At 42.7% G+C, this 23,567-nt stretch overlaps 1 protein-coding gene across 3 annotated transcripts in view; it reads right to left on the bottom strand.

The window, feature by feature from the left end:
• Positions 1 to 23,567, bottom strand: part of RUNX2 (RUNX family transcription factor 2) — a 141,442-nt gene that overhangs the window by 106,212 nt on the left and 11,663 nt on the right. For all 3 annotated transcript variants that reach the window (XM_062186203.1, XM_062186204.1, XM_062186205.1), the window contains exon 3: positions 17,732 to 17,836. In XM_062186203.1, coding sequence (XP_062042187.1) covers positions 17,732 to 17,836 — 105 coding nt within the window. The remainder of the gene's footprint in view (positions 1 to 17,731; positions 17,837 to 23,567) is intronic.

Here is a 23,567-nt window from a genome sequence, read left to right as displayed (position 1 = left end):
TCAAAGCTAGTATTTCAAAGCTATTACAGAAAATATGGGACTGTCTCTCCCTTGTTCCCTGCATGTGTAATGATGAGACTTCATTTGTACAAAGTATTCAGGAAAAGGGATCCTCCTTTTATTTTTTAAGATTGATTGAAAGGCAGAGTGACAGAGAGAGAAGGACAAACAAGGTCTTCCATCTGCTGGCTCACTTCAAAAATGGCTGTGCCAGGAACTCCATGAGCCTGGAGCCAGGAGCCAGGAACTCTGTCTTGGTCTCCCATGTGGGTGGCAGGGTCCCAAGTACTTGGGCCATCCTCCGTTGCCTTCCCAGGTACATTAGCAGGGAACTTAATCCAAAGCTAAGTAGCTGGGACTCAAACAGGTGCTCCAATGTGGGATGTCGGGGATGCAAGTAGCAGTCTAACCCACTGCACCACAATGCAGGCCGCAGGATGGTTCCTTTCTAAGAAGACTAACAATAGGAAAAAACCAAATCTCTCTTCAGCCGATTTTCCTTCCCACTATCAATCCTTTGGCCTCAAGAGCAGAAAGGGAGGGTTGCTAATCTCCTTTAGGGTAGTAGTTCTAAAGAATCCTTAGAGGTTGAGATTGAAAGCAAATTATCTCGGAGTGAGGAATGAGGGAGACAAAAATGTAGAAATAATGAAAAGGACTAAATAAAGACCAAAGCGCCAAACAAGGCCACTAAGAAAACATTACAGACGAGGAAGAGGGGAGGGCAGTAACAGAAGTGGGTTGTGGCTTCTGACCCAGCCGTGGGCTACCGGTGGCTCTCCAGTGGTGATGATGCTTTGGAAAGGTAAAGGGTCTAAATGTGCTTGATGATCCAGGGAGCCCAAGTTATTTTGGGAGGAAAGAAAAACATGTTTTCTGAATATTTTTCCTTCCTCTTGCTTGACACCACACCCACAGCCCTCTTCCCAGTCCTGTCACCTGTTTCAAAGTCTGTTTCTTTAATTTTTTTTCCTTTAGAGAAAACTATATCTACAAAACAAAGACCTCAGCTGAAAATACTATGTGAGTGTTGTATTCTTTGTTTGCCATAGTTTCGTCAGTGAACTATCATGACTGCTTGAAACAAACCATCTACAGACATGCTGACGTATTATGACAAAAGTTGCTCAGACGGGTATTTAACAAATAAACGAGTAGATTAAAGAATAAATGTAAAAGTGAAGACTCTGCTGCTTAGCTCCTCTGAGAAACGTTAACCCAGGAAGCAGAGCTCTGTGCTCGCCAGCAGCTCCAGCTCCGCGGTCAGAAAGAACGGCACAGTCAGCCTGTAACTTTCTCCCACCAGCTCTGCTCAACTTCACTTCTCTGCCAGCTTTTAAATGCATGAAGTTTTCTGTTTTCAGCAATAAATCCTGCCTATTTCCTCTCTTCTTCCTTCTCTCTGATGATAATTTCCTTGAGGGTGGTTTTTGGATTGCATCTCAGAAGCTCAGGTTATACAAAGTTTTTAGTTTCTCCCAGTAGGAAGAGAGCAGAGAAAAAGAAATCAACTTCATAAAATCCTATCGTTTTTTGTATCTGGAATATGCAAACAAAATAAACCTGAATTTTTCTAACAATAAAACATCATCTTCACTATTAAATTCTTAATAATGCATTTATTCTAATTACCAATAGAAAAAATTTTTTTTTTACTAAGTGGCAGATCTGTTTCTCTTTTTGGTCATATTTTTCTCAATTAAAGATTTTAATGGCCATTGAAGCAAGACAAATTGCCCTCATCATTTATGTCTACAAACCTCTGTGAGTCTGAGCTTCAGAATTATAATGGGAACCAGAAATCATGCCTTTGATTTTTAAAAACAGAAAGGTGGCACTTCGCTGCCCTTCAACACAGAGAATCACTAAGATGGAAGATGATTTGAAAATCCCTCAGCCTCTGGCAACTCATTCTGTTTAAAAATTCTTATAGTCAAGAAGTCCCTCTTTAAATCTAACCTAAATCTATCATGCTTCAGTTAAAACCTATTCTTGTTTCTCTGATTTCACCAGAAACCAAACAGCTGGTCACCATACATGGCTTAATAACTCTCATAATTTTGAAGTCTGTTATTAAGTCATTTTTCAGTCTCCTCTTCTTGAAGCTAAATAATCCTAAGTCTTTCAACTTATCCTCATAGGTTCAATTTTACAATCCTTTAATCATCATCAATGCTCTTTGCTAAACATTCTGAAGTTTTCCATGTCGTTCTTATGTTTTGAAACCCAGCTCACCTTTGGAATTGCTTCTCATTGTCCATAAAAGCCCCAAGACTTTAGTGCATTACACACAATCCTAAGAGATTCTGTTCAAATAGGTGACCTACTGCTTTATGTGGGTTATTTTTAGTACAAGCCCCCTCCTATTCCTCTTCTCTGAGAAAAAAAACATGTTCTTCAGAAGCCAGTACCCATACCAAGCGCAGCTGCGGAGGAGCCATTCCCCACCCACCTGCTCCCAACCAGTTTTCCCCACCTGTGCTCATCCCCGTCTTTCTCAACCTGCTTTCCCTACCACCCTGGGTCTCACGGTAATCTGTTATAAAATTAGTAACTAGCTAATCTTATCTGATCCACTTTTTAAAACCAAGTTGTTAACCAAAAATGGCCTAAAATGTGTTGTCCTCTACGGATAACATCTATGAACATCCTGCCCTCAAAACCTTAACTCAAAGAAAGAAGACTCTCAGGCACCTGGTGAGAACAACACAAGAGATGGCAGGGCCCCTGGGATGGACATGGACAATCAGCCGTGATCCTCAACTCACACGACAGCCGCCGGGGGTGAATTATTAACAGGCAACAGGTGGGAGCGTGAGCCTCGTCCCAGCTTCCTGAAATCTTTTCTTCTCTTCCCAACCATTTAGGCATTCGTATGTCGTCTGTTCTATCAACAGCAGACGTTAGATTCTGATCCTGAGGGAGCTCAAAGCCTTGCACAGGGCGTGCCGTCTGCCTTGAAATCTTTTCCCCACTTGTCCTTGACCTGGCTTTTTCTCACCCTCCAGATCTGCACTCCAGGGTAACCTCCTCAGAGAGACCCTCCCTGGACCACTCCGGAATAGGTTCTTGACCACATCAGTGCCCCCTCCAGCACTTATCACAATTTGCAATTAGATGCAAGTACAGATAGATGTTCATTTACTCATTTCTCCTGTCTTCCCTGAAGAATGCAGACTCCTGCAAGGCAGGGATCTGGCTGGCCCTGTTTTGTATGCCTGGAACCTGGCTAGCAGTAAGTGCTCAAAAATAATCTCTTGAAAAAAAACCTTCCTACCGCTGGCAATATTTACATTTTAAAACGCCATTCTCTCATTGTCACAAAATAGGCATTGTCAGCTCAAAGGGAGATGGTGTTGTTAGGGATCGGACCCTTCTCAGATCTGTCCAGCCACACATCCTTTAGGCCAGAACACCCCTTCTCATCTCAGAGGCCACTAGAAATTGTCCTCACTCCTCATCCTCATGTTCCCTCTTCTTAGAGCAATTATTCTCATTTCTTGTTATTCTCTCTCAATTCAGTTTCCATGTAGCCATTGCATTCTGCAGCATCCCACATTTTCCTGATATCTGCACAGAAGTACCAGCACTGGTCACAGAAAAACATTTGGGAGATATACATCACAATACTACCCTTGGTAATCTCAGAAGATGTAATTCACTTGTATAATTTTTTTAAAGTTAACATTTTCCAAGTACTAACTTTATTTCACTGGTATTCAAAATGAGATTCTATTTAGAATTCTCATTTTGAGAATTAACTTACACAAATTGTTATTTTCATCTCAAAAAATTCAGTATTTTCAGCTGTTACTAAACTTTCTTCTTAATTAATTCAATATTCATTCAACCAACATGATAAACATTTATGAGGTAAACGAAATCCATGCCTGCTGTGTGACTGGTCTTATACCTTGGATGTATTTATTACTTAGCAATGCTACTACATCACTAGCCATGCCAGCACCATTAACACTGCAGTACCTAACATTACTTTCTAACACCAACCAAGAATGCCCTGGGCCCAACACCAGGAGCTCCCACAATTTTAATGACAAAAGCATCAAGGAGGTTCTGTAGTGAATAACTGAACAGAAAAAGACTTGGGATCATTGCCCATCTCTATAAACCACTGGCTGACTTGCAGAGTAGCTTGAGACAAATGAATTTTCAACTGTCCATGCCTCAGTTTACCTACCTGTAAAATGCATAATGCCTCCCTCAGAGGGATGTAAAGACAATCAGTGAGGTAACGTCTAAGTGTTTGGAACTGCTTGGCAGAAAGGCGCTACATAATTACTATTTGGTATTCAGGCGGCCCTTCATGTGTGCCAAGTAGTTTATGATCATTCCTTAGGAGTTACTCCCAACTACTCTGTAAAGGTGTCTTCGTGTCTATTTCTACTTAAAGAAACTGAAATGGAGATTTTAGTGACTTCTTAAGGGTCACAAAGATGGCACTGAGATCTCAAAAGAAGAATTTCCAAGTCTTTCAATGTCCTTAGCTGTAGGTGAAGCCAATACAAACCACCTTTAAGCTGCTCTCAAACAGACCGCATGGTAAAAAAACACTTTGTCACTTGCTTCTGCAGGATGGAGTGAATGATGAAGGGGTAAAACAGAAACCGAAACTCTAGAACTTGTAACCCAGACTTCACACACACCCTTTCTACACATCTTTATTACTCCTCGCTTCCTGCCTTCATTTGGTAGCTTCGTAATCTCTCTGAAGGGCTCAGATTTTTATACTAACAATTTTGAAGAAGAAAAAGCCCCATAGACTGGATTAATCATCTTGAGTACACCCCTAGCCAAAATACACCTTAGCATTTTTACCCAGATTGTTAGCTTATGAAAATTAACCCAAGTAAGTAACGAATGAGAAGGTGGTAATGCACGCTGCAGAGGGGGCACTGGTAGTCTGAGGATGGAAAAGCAGAAGGTAGAACACACCTCTCATTTCCTACACAACCCCAAGGAGACACACACTGAGCTGGCACTGAAGTGACCCCTCCCACCCCATTCAGACAGTGCTAGCCCAGAGATCACAATCTCCCGGCTCCTACACCATGCCTCTCTCTTCCACACACTCATTTTCTTCCCTCTGCCTCATTTAGCAATCAGTTTACCATATAAAAGAAGCACCTTTTGGTTCTGAGTCCTGCACTCTCCCTAAAAAGACAGAAATATATAGATACCAAAATCTAAGGATTACTATTCTCCTTGTTCAGTAAGCAGATGACTTCTGAGGATCAAATATAAGGATGGCACTCTTAAACATACATTTGGGAAAAAGTTCCAAAGCATGGTGCGGTCTGCACAAAGAAAAACTGAAACGGGGGATTTAATTCCGTCTTTGCCTTCCACTGGGCAGGAACACTCCCTGCCACCCACTGGCCTTGAACTCCTCGGAGCTCCCCACGATGACAGGCACTGAAGAGCCATTTCCCTTCCTTCATCTTCCATGAAGAATTACCTGTCTGTGCTTCATTCCCATAAATACAACTCCAGCCAACCTGACAAAAATGCCTCAAAGTCTTAACACACAGGACTGACGACAAGCATGGTTCTCAGGCCCTCACATTTCCAGCAGGGTGTCTCGCACATCACCTCATGCTGGCAGCAGCCAATGCACACAACTGCTAACATTTTCAGGAACAAAAATTCAAGAGTTTACCACAAACAGCCTCTCGGTGAAAGAACTACTGAAGGGTTGACATCAAGGAAAAGGAAACTGAACCCAGAAGAAAAACCGAACAAATAAACCAGAAACATAAGGGGTAAATATACAATAAGGATCAACAGTTTCAAACACTGATTAACATCTAATCCAGGAAGTATAAAACAAGGACAAACTCAAATATCAAAAAAACATTAGCAGACTGGTGGTGATGGCATTTTGAAGGACAATTAAAGTTTTTATATGACACAGATCATGATTAACTTTATTAAGACAAATACACATTTTAAAATGGCAAGAATAACTACAAAAAGAGAAGACACTAAAATGATGATTTTCAAACCCGTAGAGAGAGAAAACCAGACAATGAATACTCTGAAAAGGAAACATTTGCAAAGGTGGAAATACAGAAACCCAAACTTTCATTTTAAAATTCTCATACCTTTAATAATGCAACAGACCTGAAATGCACTGGGAATCCACACTGCTGTGGCTGACATGCCACAGAACCATGATGCATGAAGCTGCCAACCACTGCCTTCAAGGCTGGCACACTTTGACTCACCCTTTACTTTCTGGTACCCAGGACTTCATGAATCACCCTCCCTCTATTTCTCAAAACCTGCTCCCCCAAAAGAACTCTATATCGTTTATTTTTACCTTAATATGAATTTAACTCTAAACTACCTTTCCCATAGGTGCTTGAGTTTAAGCCTTAATCCTAAATTTTAATGAAGGGTTTTTGTCTTCTAGCAAATAGCTCCTAGTCATCAGTGCACAGGAGCAGAGAAATTCTGAGGTCTGGAGTTCTCTCTTTGCCACTTAAATACCACATTACAAGCACAGCTTCTTATTGCAACTGTTGCATATGATCTTGATATAATATTTTTATCTTTTTTAAAATATTTATTTTATTTATTTGAAAGGCAGAGTTACAGAGAGAAGAGATGGACATCTTCCATCCACTGGTTCACTCCTCAGATGGCTGCAATGACAGGAGCTGGGCCAGGCCGAAGCCAGGGCCCAGGAGTTCCTCCGGGTCTCCCACGTGGGTGCAGGGGCCCAAGTACTTGGGCCATCTTCTACTGCTTTCCCAGGTGCATCAGCAGGGAGCCAGATCAGAAGTGGAGTAGGGGCTGGCGCTGTGGCGCAGTGGGTTAACGCCCTGGCCTGAAGCACAGGCATCCCATATGGGCGCCGGTTCTAGTCCTGACTGCTCCACTTCCCATCCAGCTCTCTGCTATGGTCTGGGAAAGCAGAATTTGGGCCCCTGCACCCGTGTAGGAGACCCGGATGAAGCTCCTGGCTCCTGGCTTCGGATCGGCACAGCTCTGACCATTGTGGCCAATTGGGGAGTAAACCATCGGATGGAAGACCTCTCTTTCTCTCCTCTCTCTCTGTAACTCTGACTTTCAAATAAATAAATAAGTCTTCAAAAAAGAGTAGCCAGGACTCGAATAGGTGCCCATATAGGATGCTGACACTGCAGGCCGGGGCTTTAACCCACTGCGCTACAGCATCAGCCCCTTGAATTAATATTTTAACCTAAATTGATTAATAATTTAACCTAAGTGGTTTATATGCCCTCTTGCCATTTCCAAAAGTTACTTAGAAAAAAAAAAAAGAATTATTTTCCATATCTGCCTGAATAGAAACTTTTGAGATTTTACTTGGAGACCAAAAATGTGCTTTAGCGTACATCATAAATGAATTCTATGAAAATGCAAACTAGGGCCAGATCTGAATGTGAAGACCAGCACAATGAATCTTTTCCCCTGTTAGTTTTAAGTATATCCTATGCTCCTCCGGTCCATCCCTACTTGAAGAAAATGTTATAGCACAAGCACAACAGAAATAAACGAAGAAAAAAAAATAAAAGTAAATGGAGTATTTCAGTCAGTTGATTGATTAGGAATTATCTCCTGTGGGAAGGAAAAGTCATTTTTATAAATAAACAAATAAGATGCCCCCACCCTCAGAGGTAGGGGAGATTCATTCTCTCAAGTCCCAGTTTTAAGAATGAATGATTTGGGCCGGTGCCGTGGCTCACTAGGCTAATCCTCCGCCTGCGGCGCCGGCACCCGGGTTCTAGTCCCGGTCGGGGCGCCGGATTCTGTCTTGGTTGCTCCTCTTCCAGTCCAGCTCTCTGCTGTGGCCCAGGAGGGCAGTGGAGGATGGCCCGGGTTCTTGGGCCCTACACCTGCATGGGAGACCAGGAGGAAGCGCCTGGCTCCTGGCTTCAGATTGGCGCAGTGCACCAGCTGCAATGCACCATCTGTGGCGGCCACTTTGGGGGTGAACCAATGGAAAAAGGAAGACCTTTCTCTCTGTCTCTCTCTCTCACTGTCTAACTCTGCCTGTCAAAAAAAAAAAGAATGATTTGGAGCTGTGCTGTGGCACAGTGGGTTAAATCTCCAGCCTGTGGCACCACAGCATCCCATATGGGCACTGGTTCAAGTCCCGACTGCGCTACTATCCAATCCAGCTCCCTGAGGATGTGCCTAGGAAAGCAGCAAAGGATGGCCCCAAGTCCTTGGGTCCCTGCACCCACACGGGAGACCTGGAAGAAGCTCCTGGCTCCTGGCTTTAGATGGCACAGCTCCAGCCACTGTGGCCATTTGGGAATGGAAGACTCTCTCTCTCTCTCTCTTCTCTCTGTAACTCTATCAAATAAGCAAAAAAAAAATCTTTGGAAAAAATTTTTAAAAAAAGAATGAATGATTTCTGACTTACTACTACTACTGACACATTTGGATCAAGTATGTGTGTGTGTTTTTAGAATGCATATCATTTGAAAACCTGCCATGCTATATTTAGTTAGAAGTAAATATATCAACTGGAACACATGCACGTGGAAAATGCGCTCTTATTGTGAAAGCTGCAGGTCCTTGTTAACACAAGTCCAATACAATGAGAAAGCACATTCAGAACTAGGAAGCCAAGAAGAGTGCAAAGGAGGGACATGTTTTAACGGCTGTGATAATTTGCCATGAAAGGATGTTAAGGCCATAGCTCCTTGCTGCAGCATGCCATGTGCTGCTGAATTAAATTACTGCCATGCAGCCTGCTAGCGAAGGAATGTGTAAACAGGCCATATATCCTTGCATCAGTTCCACAGAATGTTGCACAACACAAAATGCCTCTCGATGTGTCATTTCCTTCTTGGCCATCTTCCCAGCTCCTGACAGTCAGTCAACCAAAAAAAAAAAAAAAAAAAAAGCAAAAAAGCAAGCACTGAAAGAAATTTAAAACTGCTCTTCTCAAGAACACATTCCACCAACCACCAGACATAACCTCCACCAGTGCTTCTGACCAACCCCTGCCCAACACAATCTCCTTGAAGGGGGGAGGGGGGGAGGAATAGAGAGTTAATAGCTGTTATTATTCTCTTTGGTCAAAGACCTGCAACATTTTTTAAAACTTATTTTTACTTAGTTAGACAGCAGAGCAACAGAAAGACAGACAGAGATAGAGAAAAGTTCTTCCATGCACTGGTTCACTCCCCCAAATTCTCACAAGAGCCATGGCTGGGGCAGACCAAAGTCAGAACCCTGGGACCCTATTCAGCTGTCCCATGTGGGTGGCAGGGACTCAAATACTTGAGCATCACCAGCTGGGTGCATTAGCAGGAAGCTGGATCAGAAGCAGTTTAGCTAAGACTTGAACCAGGCACTCTGACATGGAACATTGGCATTCCAGGCAGTGACTTAACCACCGTCCAGCAACACCCACCCCAGTACTTTATGTACTAACAGCCAAATGATTAATATCTATGACAATCAATATTGAAACATGCATTTACTCATAACTTCTATTCCTTAAACACTTCAGAGAAAGTTAAGAAGTCACAGGAAGTCTGTAAGAAGCTAGTTGCTTTTCTTCCAATGATCTACACTCATAACTAAAACTTGGGGGCCAGTATGGTGGTGTAGCAGGTAAAGCTACCGCCTGTAGCACCAGCATCCATATGGGTGCTGGTTCAAGTCCCAGCTGCTCCACTTCTGATTCAGCTCCCTGCTAAGCGCCTGGGAAAGCAGCAGACAATGTCCCAAGTTCTTGGGCCCCTTGCATCCAGGTGGGTGACCCAGATGAAGCTCCAGGCTCCTGGCTTCAGCCTGGCCCAGCCCCAGCCACTGCAGCCATTTAGAGAGTGAACCAGCGGATGCAAAATCTCTCTCTCTCTCTTTCTCTGCCTCTGCCTCTCCTCTGTAACTCTGACTTTCAAATAAATCTTTAAAAAAAAAAAAAAAAACACCCTAAAAGCCAGGCCTGGGGCACCATCAAGACTATGCCACAAGGCCTACCAAGGTTTCTTCAAATTGTCTTTGCAGACAGCAAGAATGAGAATGCAAGTGGCCGGCGCCGTGGCTTAACAGGCTAATCCTCCGCCTTGTGGTGCCAGCACACTGGGTTCTAGTCCCGGTTGGGGCGCGGATTCTATCCCAGTTGCCCCTCTTCCAGGCCAGCTCTCTGCTGTGGCCCAGGAAGGCAGTGGAGGATGGCCCAGGTCCTTGGGCGCTACACCCCTATGGGAGACCAGGAGAAGCACCTGGCTCCTGGCTTCAGATCGGCGAGATGCGCCGGCAGCAGTGGCCATTGGAGGGTGAACCAACGGCAAAAAGGAAGACCTTTCTCTCTGTCTCTCTCTCTCACTATCCACTCTGCCTGTCAAAAAAAAAGAAAAAGAAAATGCAAGCACTGTGTCTGGAGGTATCAAATAACCTTATAAATTCTGCTGTTACTACACACAACACATTGTACATACATGACCCACCTCCAAATAAGCATTCCCCATTGGTAAATAAGCAAAGGTCACAGGTCAGCCACCATAAAAAGCCTATTCTTTCAGCCAAGTAGGATGAAAAGTAATGGAGGACAAAAGCAAACTGCCCCTGACATCATCTGGAATGAGGAAGAGAAAATTCCAAGCCCTCCATTCTCTCTGCCCTTCTCTGGGCTGGCGCTCTCAGAGCTAGGAACAGCCTGAGAGAAAAATGAGAGGATGCCTTGCCCAGATCACCTGTTTTGTTAAATCCATTACCTCAAGTTTAAAGCTTCTGCAACTGGATGTGCCTCAAGAATACAGAAAAGTAAAACTTCTCTGAAGAATTCTGAATTTGCTGATCAACTGGGCACAGGTGTATGAGCAAACAAGAAAAGCAAATCATTTAACTGCAGGACCTAAGCCTAACAGGCCAAGTCAACCAGTCTGGCGGGAGAAACAAACAGTGCCTTCTCCTTCCAGAGAGTTCTCACTCCTGAGCTCCTGCCTCTTCCCGAAGTCACAGAGTCAAGCCGAGAGGGAGAAGGGCTGCAGTCATGTCCTCTAATGCTGCAGGAAGGGAGCTAGAGCACTGGAGGAATGGAGAGCTTTGCTTTTCTCCCACAGGTCAGGACAGGTGGCTGGTTGGTGGCCAACAGTCGTAGTATACAGCTGACGGCTTGGTATCTCCTTGAGAGTAATTTTGGTTTACTTTCCTAAGGCACAGCACAAAACAACTCATAGAAATCGAATCACCTGTGTCAAGTATTAGTGTTGCAGGTGTACCAGCAAGAGAGGATTTCAAAGCTGGATGATATAATACACTCACAGAACGTCCAGGCTTGTCCATCTGAGGATTCAGAAGTATTTCTGCTATAGACCCAGGTTGCCAGGCAAGGTTCATACCTCTTTTTGTTAAAACACTTACTGTTCTTTCATACTAGTACTGATCTGACTCAAGTTGATATTGATATGCTAATAACAAGCACTACTAGGTAACAGCCACCCTTAGTGAGGCTGGCACTGTGGCATACAAGGTTAAGCCACCACCTGTGGCACTCACATCCCATATGGGCACCGGTTCAAGTCCTGGCTGCTCCACTTCCCATGCAGCTCCTTGCTAATGGCCTGAGAAAGCAGCAGAGGATGGCCCAAATGCATGGGCCCCTGCACCCACGTGGGAGACCTAGAAGAAACTCCTGGCTCCTGACTTCGGCCTGGCCCAGCTCTGGCCATTGCAGCCATTTGGAGAGTGAACCAGCAGATAGAAAATCTCTCAAATCTCTGTCTCTGTCTCTCTCTCTCTCTCTCTCTTTCTCTCTCTCTCTGAACTCTGCCTTTCAAATAAAATACATAAATCTTTTTAAAAATAAATAGCCACCCTTAGATTCCTCTGATTTTTGCCAAACTTGTTCAATTCAGGATGAAGCTACTATAATTGAAACTTGGAGTCACTTTGTAGAACTCTAAATGTTCCCCTGAGTGAAAAAGCCAACAGATAGGCCCAGGGTTGCAGTATAGTAGGTAAATCCACCACCTGCAAAGCTGGCTTCCAATGTAAGCGCCAGTTTGAGTCCCAGCTGCTCCACTTATGATCCCACTCCCTGCTAATGGCCTGAGAAAGCAGTGGAAAATGGTCCAGGTACTGGGTCTCCTGCCAATCATGTGGAAGACCTGGTCTGTTGGCCGGCACCGCGGCTCACTAGGCTAATCCTCCACCTGTGGCGCTGGCACTCCGGGTTCTAGTCCTGGTTGGGGCACCGGTTCTGTTCCGGTTGCTCCTCTTCCAGTCCAGCTCTCTGCTATGGCCCGGGAAGGCAGTGGAGAATGGCCCAAGTGCTTGGGCCCTGCACCTGCATGGGAGACCAGGAGGAAGCTCCTGGCTTCTGGCTTTGGACTGGCGCAGCGCGCTGGCCGTAGCGGCCATTTGAGGGGTGAACCAATGGAAGGAAGACTTTTCTCTCTGTCTCTCTCTCTCTCACTGTCTAACTCTGCCTGTCAAAGAAAAAAAAAAAAAAAGACTTGGTCTGTGGCCATTTAGGGAGTGAACCAGCGGATAAAAGATCAATCTCTTTCTGTGTCTCCCTCTCTATACATCTCTGCCTTTCAAAAACTAAATAAATTCTAAAAAAAAAAAAAAAAAAAAAAAAGCCAGCAGGCCTTTCAGAAAACAGTATCTTGGAAAGGTATTTCTCCCTTTTCAACGACATTCCAGTTCAGCACCTGTGGAAGCTGATGACATTGGTGGTACAGTGAGCCATTCAGCCCATCACTGACACCTTTGTGTGGTTTCTTCCTCTTGAGTTCAAGCTGCTCCTGTATCTTACTTTACCCAATACACTATGGAAGAAGCAACTTGGTGCCAGTTCTGAACCTAAACCTTAAAATGAGCTGGAAGCTTCCATTTTTGCACCTTATGAAGTCTTGCACTGCCATATAAGAGGTCAGCCACTGCTGGAGAGATCTCATGGACAGGCCATGAGGAGAGACAGAGAAGGGCTTTAGGAGAGAGAGAGAAACCCCACTGTCTCATTGTTCCAGTTGAGCCCAAACTTTCAGCCACACCAAGGCACAAGACACATGAGTAAAGCCATCTTGGATGTCCCAGCCCCAGCCCCAATCTGACTGCAACCCCAAGAGAGATGAGCAGGGGCCAGTGCTGTGGCACACTAGGTTAATCCTCCACTTGCAGCACCGGCATCCCACATGGGCACCGGTTCTAGTCCCAGTTGCTCCTCTTCCAGTCAAGCTCTCTGCTATGGCCTGGGAAAGCAGTGGAGGATGGCCCGGCTGCTTGGGCCCCTGCACCTGCATGGGAGACCAGGAAAAGGCACCTGGCTCCTGGCTTCGGATCGGCGCAGCTCTGGCCATTGTGGCCATTTGGGGAGTAAACCAACAGAAGGAAGACTCTTCTCTCTCTCACTATCTGTAACTCTACCTGTCAAATAAATAAATAAAATCTTTTTAAAAAATTTTTTTTAAAAAAGAGAGATGAGCAAGCAAACCATCCAGATGAACCCTAATCAACCCCCTGAATTGGCAGAAATAATAAACTGGTTACTGATTTAAGCCATTATATTTTGGGGTAGTTTGTTACTTAGCAATAGATAATCAAATACACAATAGGGAATTAGAGGGACTCTGACTATGCACAGTGTTTCCTTTTTTCCAACCCCTTCACAGTCAGTAATACCTTTTTCCATCAATCCTCCTCCTAACTCGGAACTACTGCTACTATAGAATATGACATTGCCAACCTAGTCTTCACCTTCCTGTAGAAATTTCTTAAATCGGACTGGAGGTCAAACCAAGTGCGTAAATGGAACAAAGGATCCTAATGGGATCTGATGTTTAAAAGAGTAAGATATCCGAATTCATTACCATTGCTGCCGCTGCTGCTGCACTGACTTCTCCTGCTGGCAAACATACGGCAGTTGTCTTCAGAGCTAACTTGCCAACAGAAGGTCAAAACGCCTCGCCTAAACACAAGACTTACAAATTTGGGATCTTAAGTATGATGTCATGTCTTAAAATGATAAGCTGGCAAAGAAAATAAATGGCATTTTGCAAAGATGTGCACCGTTTTCATGTTTACGCTACTTAAGATGAAGGTTCTAATAAGTCATCGGCTATGTTCCTTTAAAGGGAAGTTTTACAACTGAGATGAATCACAACTGCAAAAGATCAAAGTTAAAAAACATCAATGATGCCATGGGGTACTTTTTAATCTTGTAATGAGTGATGATCATGTGCTCTTATGAAGTTAGTCCAACTGCCAACGCCAGATGTGTATATTAAGAAAAGAAGTTGTTTGTGATGTGACAGCACTGGTTCAGCTGCCAGAGACAGAAAGCATAGGAGGATGAAACCTTTTGGATTTTTGAGTGAAAAGCAAGTCTTGGCAGATGCGTTGATAAGCAGGGCCTCAGAGTGGGTTAGTAGTGCCACAGCATCCTCTCTTGGCCTCTGCACAACAGTGTTTGTCATCAATTCTGCACCAGCTATCCCTGGAAAGCATGAATGTCTGCTCAAAGCATGATTTATAACAATTATTAATGTCGTTTACTATTGAGCAAAAATTAGCAGAGCCATCTACAGGGGAAAAAATAATATCCTAGTGAAAACAATCTTGATGGTATCTGTTTCCTAGAAGCATATTATAAGCAAAGCACTACAGTAAACCTCTGACACTAGAGAAAACTGACGTAATAATATCTAACATTTAATGAGCATTTAATGCATGACAGTCACTGTGCTACCCATTTTACACACACCATTTAACATCCTGGCAGCAACTGATGGGGAAGACACTATTATTTTTTATTATTATTATTCTCACTTTAAAAGACGAGAAAAGCAAAGCAAAGAGAAGTTAGGTAACTTGTATATCTCCAAACAGTTAATAAACGGCACTGGGATTTCAATACCAGCAGTCTAACATAAAGATCTTAACCCAACCCAGAGTTTGCCCTTTTTCAAACAGCTGAGCTACCCAAAGCAGTCTTTTCAACACATACTCAGATATTTAGGGGAATGAGAAAAGTTCCAGTAGCAGGAACCAATGGTACAAAATTCTCAACTCCTTCAAACCACCACAGTAATAAACAGAAGTATACTATTTCTATGAAAAATAACCACTATTTAAGGAATTCTAATTTTAGAGAAGAGCACGCTAAAACAATTGCATTGTCTTTTTTCCTCCTCTGCTCAGGAAAGCCTTTTATTAAAACCTTTCCCTTTTAAAAGTTTATAAAATAAGCAACTTTGAAATCTAGAGCAAGGATTGTCAAACTATAATTTGTAAGCCAAATGTGTACTACCACTCATTTTTATCAATAAAGTTTTATTGAACATTCATTTATGTATTAGCCTGGGCTGCTCTGCACTAAAATGGTGGAGTTGAATGCTTGTACCATAAACTACCATATGACCCACAGAGACAAAAACATTCCACCAACCTATGTGCTAGAGGCTCCTCTCTTCAACTTTGTACATACACCAAGTCAATCAAAATTCTTTAATACTCATTTTTGAAGAAAAATGAAAAATCCTGTATGCTTTCCATACACTGGGAGTGTCAAAATTAAAGACTAATATTGAGAAGAGTGCTACAATATAGTCAATACCCAGAATGGCCAAGAACAGGAATTCAATAGACAATACATGACAGAGTCCAGGCTGTAGGATTAGAGCTGTTACTGACACCAGATCCATCCATCGTTACTTCCAGACTCTGACTTTAGCAACCGACCACATGATGTCAGGGAAATGACATCACATTTTCACAAATACATTCAGCTTCCAAGAAATGCTGTTCAGGCTGAACTAAGACAGGTGGTCTGCCACTCACAGATCTGTATCTGCTTCCCTCACCCACCCTCAGCACCATCCCAACCCTGAACGCAGGTCCCACATAAACCAGTGACTCCCTCCACCTGTACCCTCACTGCTTCCACAGCATTTCTCACGCAATGAGTCTATACATTGATTAATTCTTCCCAAAGCCTCTTTGAAATAAGATAATGCTATCCACACTTGAAGCAGAAGTTAACTTTCCCAACGCTGCTCTGCCTTCTGCTTTGTCATGTCTTTGAGAGTGGAGCAGCACCTACCCCCTTTTCCTGTTTCCTCCCAACAAGAAACTTTTGAGCATCAACTCTGGAGTGTACGTTCACATCCACACACACAGACATACACACACATTAATGGTTTTTCTAAGAACTGAGAAGAGCAACTGAGATCAGCCGGAAACATCTTTAAAAGACAAGCATTCGTGGTGCTAAATGTGAAGACTTCTATCCTGCCTTCTGCGCTACTAAAATGGACACCCTTGCCTTTTCAGAAACATCAACGGCTAGTTACATAAAAAGGTTACAAGTTGTCTTGCATCATAAGGCATTATCTCTGATTTACAGCAAGTCCAGAAAAGTTAAGGAAAGCCCCAAACCAAGCAAGATACCTCTGCCCTCGTCTGTTCACCAGCACTGCATAACCACTGGCCCTTAGGACTCAAGACTTGGGGCTCACACACATGTGTATAGCAACCACCTAGTAGGACATTCCAAAGTGAACACAGGGCTAGCACTGACCCAATGTTATGAACTTGGAAGACTGCCATACACATGAAAGGAGGAGAAAACAAAAACCTCAAAGACTTGCTTTTGAGGCAGGAAACCTCCCTAGTTCAGGCAAGCAGTCAGCCTTTGTGAAAAGAGACAGCAGCAAAAGGGATGGAAGCCACCGTATGTTCCCACTGCTTAAAATCAGGGTGCTTGGGGAAGGGCAAAACCTTTACCAGCCTTTTTCTCATTTCAGGGGAAGATATGTCACTCTCATGATCTAGGCAGGTGTACTGTTATAGGACAAATATTCTTGGTGGCTGTATCTCCACCACAAATCAAATTTAACTCCCTAAATGCAATGGCTAGGACTCGAATGTATTCACACAGCAACAGCAGAGTTCTATAGGATGTTTCTATTGGTACAGAATTGTTTGTGCTCTATATATCAAATAATTTTTAATCTCTAACTACATTTAAGTACTGCCATGCCAAGTTTGTTCAAGTCAGTTTTGAGGGGAAAGCCAATCTGTTTCAATTTAATTTTAGAAGTAAAACACATACTGGCCTAAACAGATCAGCTGTACTACCTTAAACTGACTGCTGGTTAAACCTTCTGGCTGACCAGAAGGACAAATGAACCAGGGTGGGTTTAAATCTGGTCTGACTCTATCTGTTAAAAGAAATTATCTATAACAATTACTCAAACATGACCAAGCAACGGTGTTGTAACAATCAAGCAAGTTATCATTTGCAAATAAATTCTTTGTAATTAAGCAGTGTGCTCTTTATAAAGGGAACTGAGTGGGCGAGTTAAAAAGCTAAAACACATTCTTAGGCCATGGGAAACATACACAAATGCTTTTTGACTAAGCTCAAGATTTTTAAGTTTATTGTTTTCTTCCTCAGCTCTCATGGGTCTCTTTTGTCCTGTCTATTATGTACAGTGGATGGGCAGAATTTCTTAGCAAATAGTTACACTGACTAATTATCAAAGATTCTCAAAGTTACAAAGGCCTTAGCAATGCTGTGGCAAAAGTTAAAAACTGTAATTTGATCTTCTACTAACTCCATAATTCTACTAACTGTCCCTCACTAAAAATCTATGCGGATAACAAACTTTGCAAAGACACACTATGTACATGAAAGTAACACTAACTCATCTGGAACAAACTCCTCCTACGGTCTCAGCAAATTCTTACCCTTTTTAACACAAAAGTAAGTACTCACTTCTGGGTTCCCGGGGTCCGTCCACTGTAACTTTAATAGCTCTGTGATAGGTGGCTACTTGGGGAGGATTTGTGAAGACAGTTATGGTCAAGGTGAAACTCTTGCCTGCAGATCAAAAAAAAAAAAGAAGGAAGACATAGTGAGTATAAACGATAGTACTGACGACCATAAGAGCTTCACAGATGTCCAGAGTTTCTCCGAGGAGGCAGTGAAGCAAAGATGAGAGCCACAACTCCCTACTGTAAGCTAGAAACCCTCTGATGACCACTTCAGGATGTTTCTGAACTTGCTGAGTGTCAAGACCATTCTTAACATTCTTCATGGCAGTACCCTTTCCAAACAAGCTCCTCAGTAGCAACAGTTGTAATAAAAACAAAACCCTGGTCCACTTGAGGGTTCTCTTCCTTTCGGTTTTCTCCAACATCAGGAACACATCCAAGCACAGACAATTTTAGAAGTCTTTATTTAGGATTAGGTCACGACCCCATGAGAGAACAATGGTAAATCATTGTTGATTATGTTATTTACTTCACATGGCTTTAGCATTTCATTTGCTTAACTGCACTACAATAAGAAGATGAAAGAGGAAAGTTCTTATGGGAATCATTTTAACAGGAGCCAGTGTCTCCTGTCCTGGCCTTAATGTGCCTGTGGTATGATGATTTCATCATTACTGGAACAAAGTTTTTCTCCTCCCTGCCCGCCCCTCGCCTAACATACAGCCATGCTGTTAAACCTTGAAACAACTCCCTGACAGAGCCTGATTTTTTGCTAAATGTATATGATATCTCTCGAGATAAACATGAAGCTTCACTTAGGCAGGGGTGTGCTTCTTTGAAACAGTACATCTGATGCTTCAAATTAATGAGCCCAAAGCGATGAAAATAAGAGGAGGGCAAAGACAGGGAAAAAGTTTGCAGCAGACTTGGGTGTCTGCTTTCTCCAGAAGACACCAGACCCGGTTACACAGACTCACTGACAGTTGTAATCAGTTAGATTTGCAACGGTTAGTCATGTCAGATAGTCAAAACTGCAAACTGTTACAAGACAGGAAAAGGTGGGCGTGAAACAGTGACTCAATAAAACATTCAGCAATCTTGGGCTGAGTCCTCATTTAGTCTGCTCCTATAACCGACCTTTAAAAAGCTCCTTTTTGTTTTGCTTTGTTTTTTTGGTCAAAGACTCTTTTGCTCTCTACTGAAAGTGGAGGGTATTAAATCAAAACACAAATCTTAGACAATATGTAGCAATGCAAGGTTTAATGCAATCTTTTCAAAACTTAATATGGAACAGGTTACAGACAAGACTTAATGTAGAACAGGTCTTCGGCTGTCAGGTCTAGTGAATGGGTTTTCTTTTCAACCTAGACCATGTAAGTTCCTGAAATCTGTTTAAGACACACATCATTTGTTACTGAGTGTGTGTGTGTGTGTGCAGTTTTAAGTCTTCTTGGCTATACTCCTCCACAGCAAAGGGGGAAAAATAGGACAGATAGAAATGGGGGGAGGAGTAAACAGGGAAAGATGAACACTGATTGGACACCTACTAAGAGCAGCCACTTCATACATATCATTGCATTTAACCTCCCCAACTTTTCGCTTATGAGGAACTGAAGCCCAAGAGAGGCTTAGTAATGTATCCATAGTCAAACAATTAATAAATGGAGAGGCAAGCTAAGCCTCCGCCTGCAGTGCTGGCATCCCATATGGACACAGGTTAGCATCCTGGCTACTCCATTTCCAATCCACCTCTCTGCTAATGGCCTGGGAAAGCAGCAAAAGATGGCCCAAATGCTTGGACCCCTGTACCCATGTGGGAGACCTGGAAGAAGTTTCTGGCTTCTGACTTCGGATGGGCACAACTCCAGCCATTGCGGCCATTTGGGGAGTGAACCAGCAGATAGAAGAATTTTCTCTCTCTCTTTCTCCCTCTCTCTGCCTCTGCCTCTCTGTAACTCTGCCTTTCAAATAAATAAATAAATCTTAAAAAAAAAAAAAGAGAGAGAAGTGCTTTCTTTCTGTCTCTAACTCTACCTCGTAAATAAATAAAATCTTAAAAAAAATTAATAAATGGGGCTGGCGCCGCGGCTCACTAGGCTAATCCTCCGCCTAGCAGCGCCGGCACACCGGGTTCTAGTCCCGGTCGGGGCACCGATTCTGTCCCGGTTGCCCCTCTTCCAGTCCAGCTCTCTACTGTGGCCAGGGAGTGCAATGGAGGATGGCCCAAGTGCTTGGGCCCTGCACCCCATGGGAGACCAGGAGAAGCACCTGGCTCCTGCCATCGGATCAGCGCAGTGCGCCGGCCGCGGCGGCCATTGGAGGGTGAACCAACGGCAAAAGGAAGACCTTTCTCTCTGTCTCTCTCTCTCACTATCCACTCTGCCTGTCAAAAAAAAAAAAAAATTAATAAATGGAAAAAATCAGGATCGATCTGAACTCAGTCCTTTCAGACTCCAAAATTAATTTTCCTTTTTATTACTATTATTCTGCCACTTTTCCAAAGAACATTTAAAAATATTAATGTGTAATTTATTTCTAGATACGTCTCAATCAGCTCTATGTGTTCAAGCAACACAGGATATAAATGGACAAATGTAATCTCTTAGGATGATGAAAGCATATCTTTTTAGAGTGTTACTGGTATTACATAGTCTTAAGTAACTTAATTTTTTAGAGAAAAGAGGATTTATTATAAACATTAAGACTGACCCAGGCTGGGCATTTGGTGTACTGGTGAAGCCACCACTTGGGATTCCCCATATCCTGAATCAAGAGGGCCTGGGTTCAAATCCCAGCTCTGCTCCTGATTCCACCTTCCAGCTAATGTGAACTCTGGAAGGCAGTCGTGGTGACTCAAGTACTTGGATCCTTTCCACCTATATGGGAGACCAGATTGGATTCCCAGTTCCTGGCTTCAGCCTGGTCTAAACATGGCTGTTGCGGGCATCTGGGGAGCAAACCAGCAGCTGGAAGATATCTCTCCTGCCTCTCTCTCTCTCTCTGCCTCTTTGCCTTTCAAACAATTTTTTAGAATGCATTTTTAAGAAGACTAACCAGAAGAACAATATAGCCGGAAGTCTAAACTAGTTACAGGAAACTGAAAGTCTATAGAAATGGAGATTAGAAACTTAAATAGAAAGGCACTGCTTCAGGAGAGACTCTCAAAAGCACTGGAAAGTTCTGGAGGACTGAGATCGCTAAATCTCTGGACTGGAAGTTAACGTACATTGAAACATTAAAAAGTGCCACTCTGGACCTAGGACTGCATTTCCAACAGTGGCTCCACTGGCTGTTTGGAAGGCAGATGTCAGCCATGGCACTAATCTTAATAAATTAAGGGTGCAGCTATCTCAAATTATGCTTAATGTTTATAATTAGCTTATGAGAGATGCTGTCCATATGTTTACTTAGACTCATTTCGGGGAATATTTCTATTGTAGACCTTTACAATTTATTATGGATTTTAAAAGTCATCTATGTATTGCCCAAATCCACCGTCATGAAGGAACAAAAGCAAAACTCAAAACTCACCCTTCAAACATCTAAATGTTCAGAGGGGAGCCATTTTTTCTATAAATACTTACTTTAGAAAGGGGTGGGTTTGGGGGAGGAAACAGATATTGAAGCCATTGATGGTCTTCCAAAATCAAATCACAAGAGTCAAGATGCAACTAAAACAAGAGGCAAAGAGGGTCCTTCCATTCTTATTGTTCCCTTCAGAAGAAACATGTTTGTTTTATTGAAAAAGCTCTCGGAAACTATAAACATGTTTGTTATACTGAAGAAACTCTCAGAAGCAGTGAGGTTCTTCATCTTTCAATAATGATGCATTTCCTAAGTCTAATGTTTATGTGGGCATTCATGATTTCCTTAAATTAAATATGTGTGTGTATGTGTGTGTGTATCCCCAAACCTCATTTGTTATCACTTTCCATAAGTGATAAGAATGCAAGCTCTTACTTGTCAAAGAAGCCTCTTATGGAGCTGGTACTCACTGAGACAGTTAATTCTATCACCCACAGCTTCATCCAGGAACTACAACATCCTCAAGTCATATATAAACAGAGGGAAATGACACTGACAGAGAATTCTAACCTAGCCTAAGGGGCTGCCAGAAATAGTCGGGGGTGAGGGGACAGAGTGAGTCTGAGCAGACTGCATCCTACATTGACAAAGCACCATGATCTGTACACTGTAGATACTTAACAATGACTGTAAATTAAAAGCAGCATACTGGCTGTCAAAACAGAGGAAGCACAAAAACAAAGAAAAGGACCAAAGTCATTTCAAACACTTCTGTTTAAAATATAAAGGAGAGGGGCCCAGCGCTGTGATGCAGTAGGCTAAGCCTTCGCCTGAGGTGCTGGCATCCTACAAGGATGCCAGTTCATGTCCTTGCTGCTCCTCTTCCAATCCAACTCTCTTCTAATGCACCTGGGAAAGCAGTGGAAGATGGCCCAAGTGCTTGGGACCCTGCACCTGTGTGCAAACCCAGAAGAAGCTCCTGGTTCCTGGCTCCTGGCTCCTGGCTTCAGATTGGCTTAGCTCCAGCTGTTATGGACATTTGGGGAGTGAACCAATGGATGCAAGACTTTTCTGTCTCCCCCTCTCTCTTCCTGGATCTCTCTCTCTCTCTCTCTCTCTCTCTCTCTCTCTCTCTATTAAATAAGTATATAGAGAAGAGAAAAGGAAAAGACAATTACAAACCATAAGCAACTTTGAAGTCAATGCAAATTTCCTTGATGCTCTACTTCTATTCCACAGCACTCAAGGCTGTGTTCACAAGATGACCCATAAATCTAAGTTTAGTAGTGACAAGACTCCTTGGTAAATCTTAGAATATCTTTTAATTTTTGAGAGTTTATATTCCTGCCAGTGAAAATTTGTAGTATTTGAAGAATTTGATGCTTTTGTATTTGTTAAAGCTGCTAAAACCAAAAAAGGAAATGTAAGCTAAGACAGAAAATACAATGGTAGCACCGTGTTGGTCCAGCCTTAGTAATTTAAGAGAAAAGTAGAAGTGTGAAAATCAAAGAGGAAGCTGGAAAGAATCTGTTACAAAGCAGGTCAGGTACAAAGGGTACAAAGGCAGGTTAAAGAGTTTCCTGCCACTGAAACACTGGCCTTTTTTTTTTTTAAGAGTGCAATCTCTTATCAGTGTTCTCTATCTATTTCTTCCTCTTCATTTCAGCTTGATAATACTGTTTCCTTTCATACAATGTTAATACAGTGATTAAAAAATCTATTATTAGTGATAAATCAATTTTCCTTTCTCTGTCTACCCGCTGCCCCCACCCCCATCTAAGTCTGGAAGACAAGTCTGGACCAATTTCTCCATCCTGCCTCTGGCAGCAGACTGTAGCATTTCAGATCCTCCACCAAGTCCCGGCTGCTTCAAAGGAAAAATCCTACTTTCTTCAGTTAAGATCATAAGAAATATAGGGGGAGGGGGTCAGCTCTGTTTGGACATAATTACACTTCATCAAAAGAAGCTTTCTTCATCTTCCATGCGTGAAAAGTCTGCAAGCAGTTAAGTCTGTCTTTTTTTTTTTAAATATAAAAATTGCTATTTGGGAAACCAGCCAAAACTCAGAAAGCCAATATAGTAAAACAGTGCACACCCTTTGTTTCTCTTTGAAGTTTCTTAAATAAATATGTTGAGGGTTTACAAAGTACACTATCACTTTGCCATAGTCTCTACTCAAATTGATCAGAAAAAAAAAAAAAAAAAAAAAACCTATGCAGCATCTATATGATACAAAAACAAGATAAATGAAAACACTAGCTTGAAGCTATAAAGTAAAACTAAATAGTGCACCAAATCCTTTAAATATTCG

This window comes from Lepus europaeus, chromosome 3 (genome assembly GCF_033115175.1).
Source record: "Lepus europaeus isolate LE1 chromosome 3, mLepTim1.pri, whole genome shotgun sequence".
Taxonomy (NCBI): domain Eukaryota; kingdom Metazoa; phylum Chordata; class Mammalia; order Lagomorpha; family Leporidae; genus Lepus; species Lepus europaeus.
The sequence above is the reverse complement of the archived record's forward strand: the minus strand, read 5'-3'. Positions and strand labels throughout refer to the sequence as shown.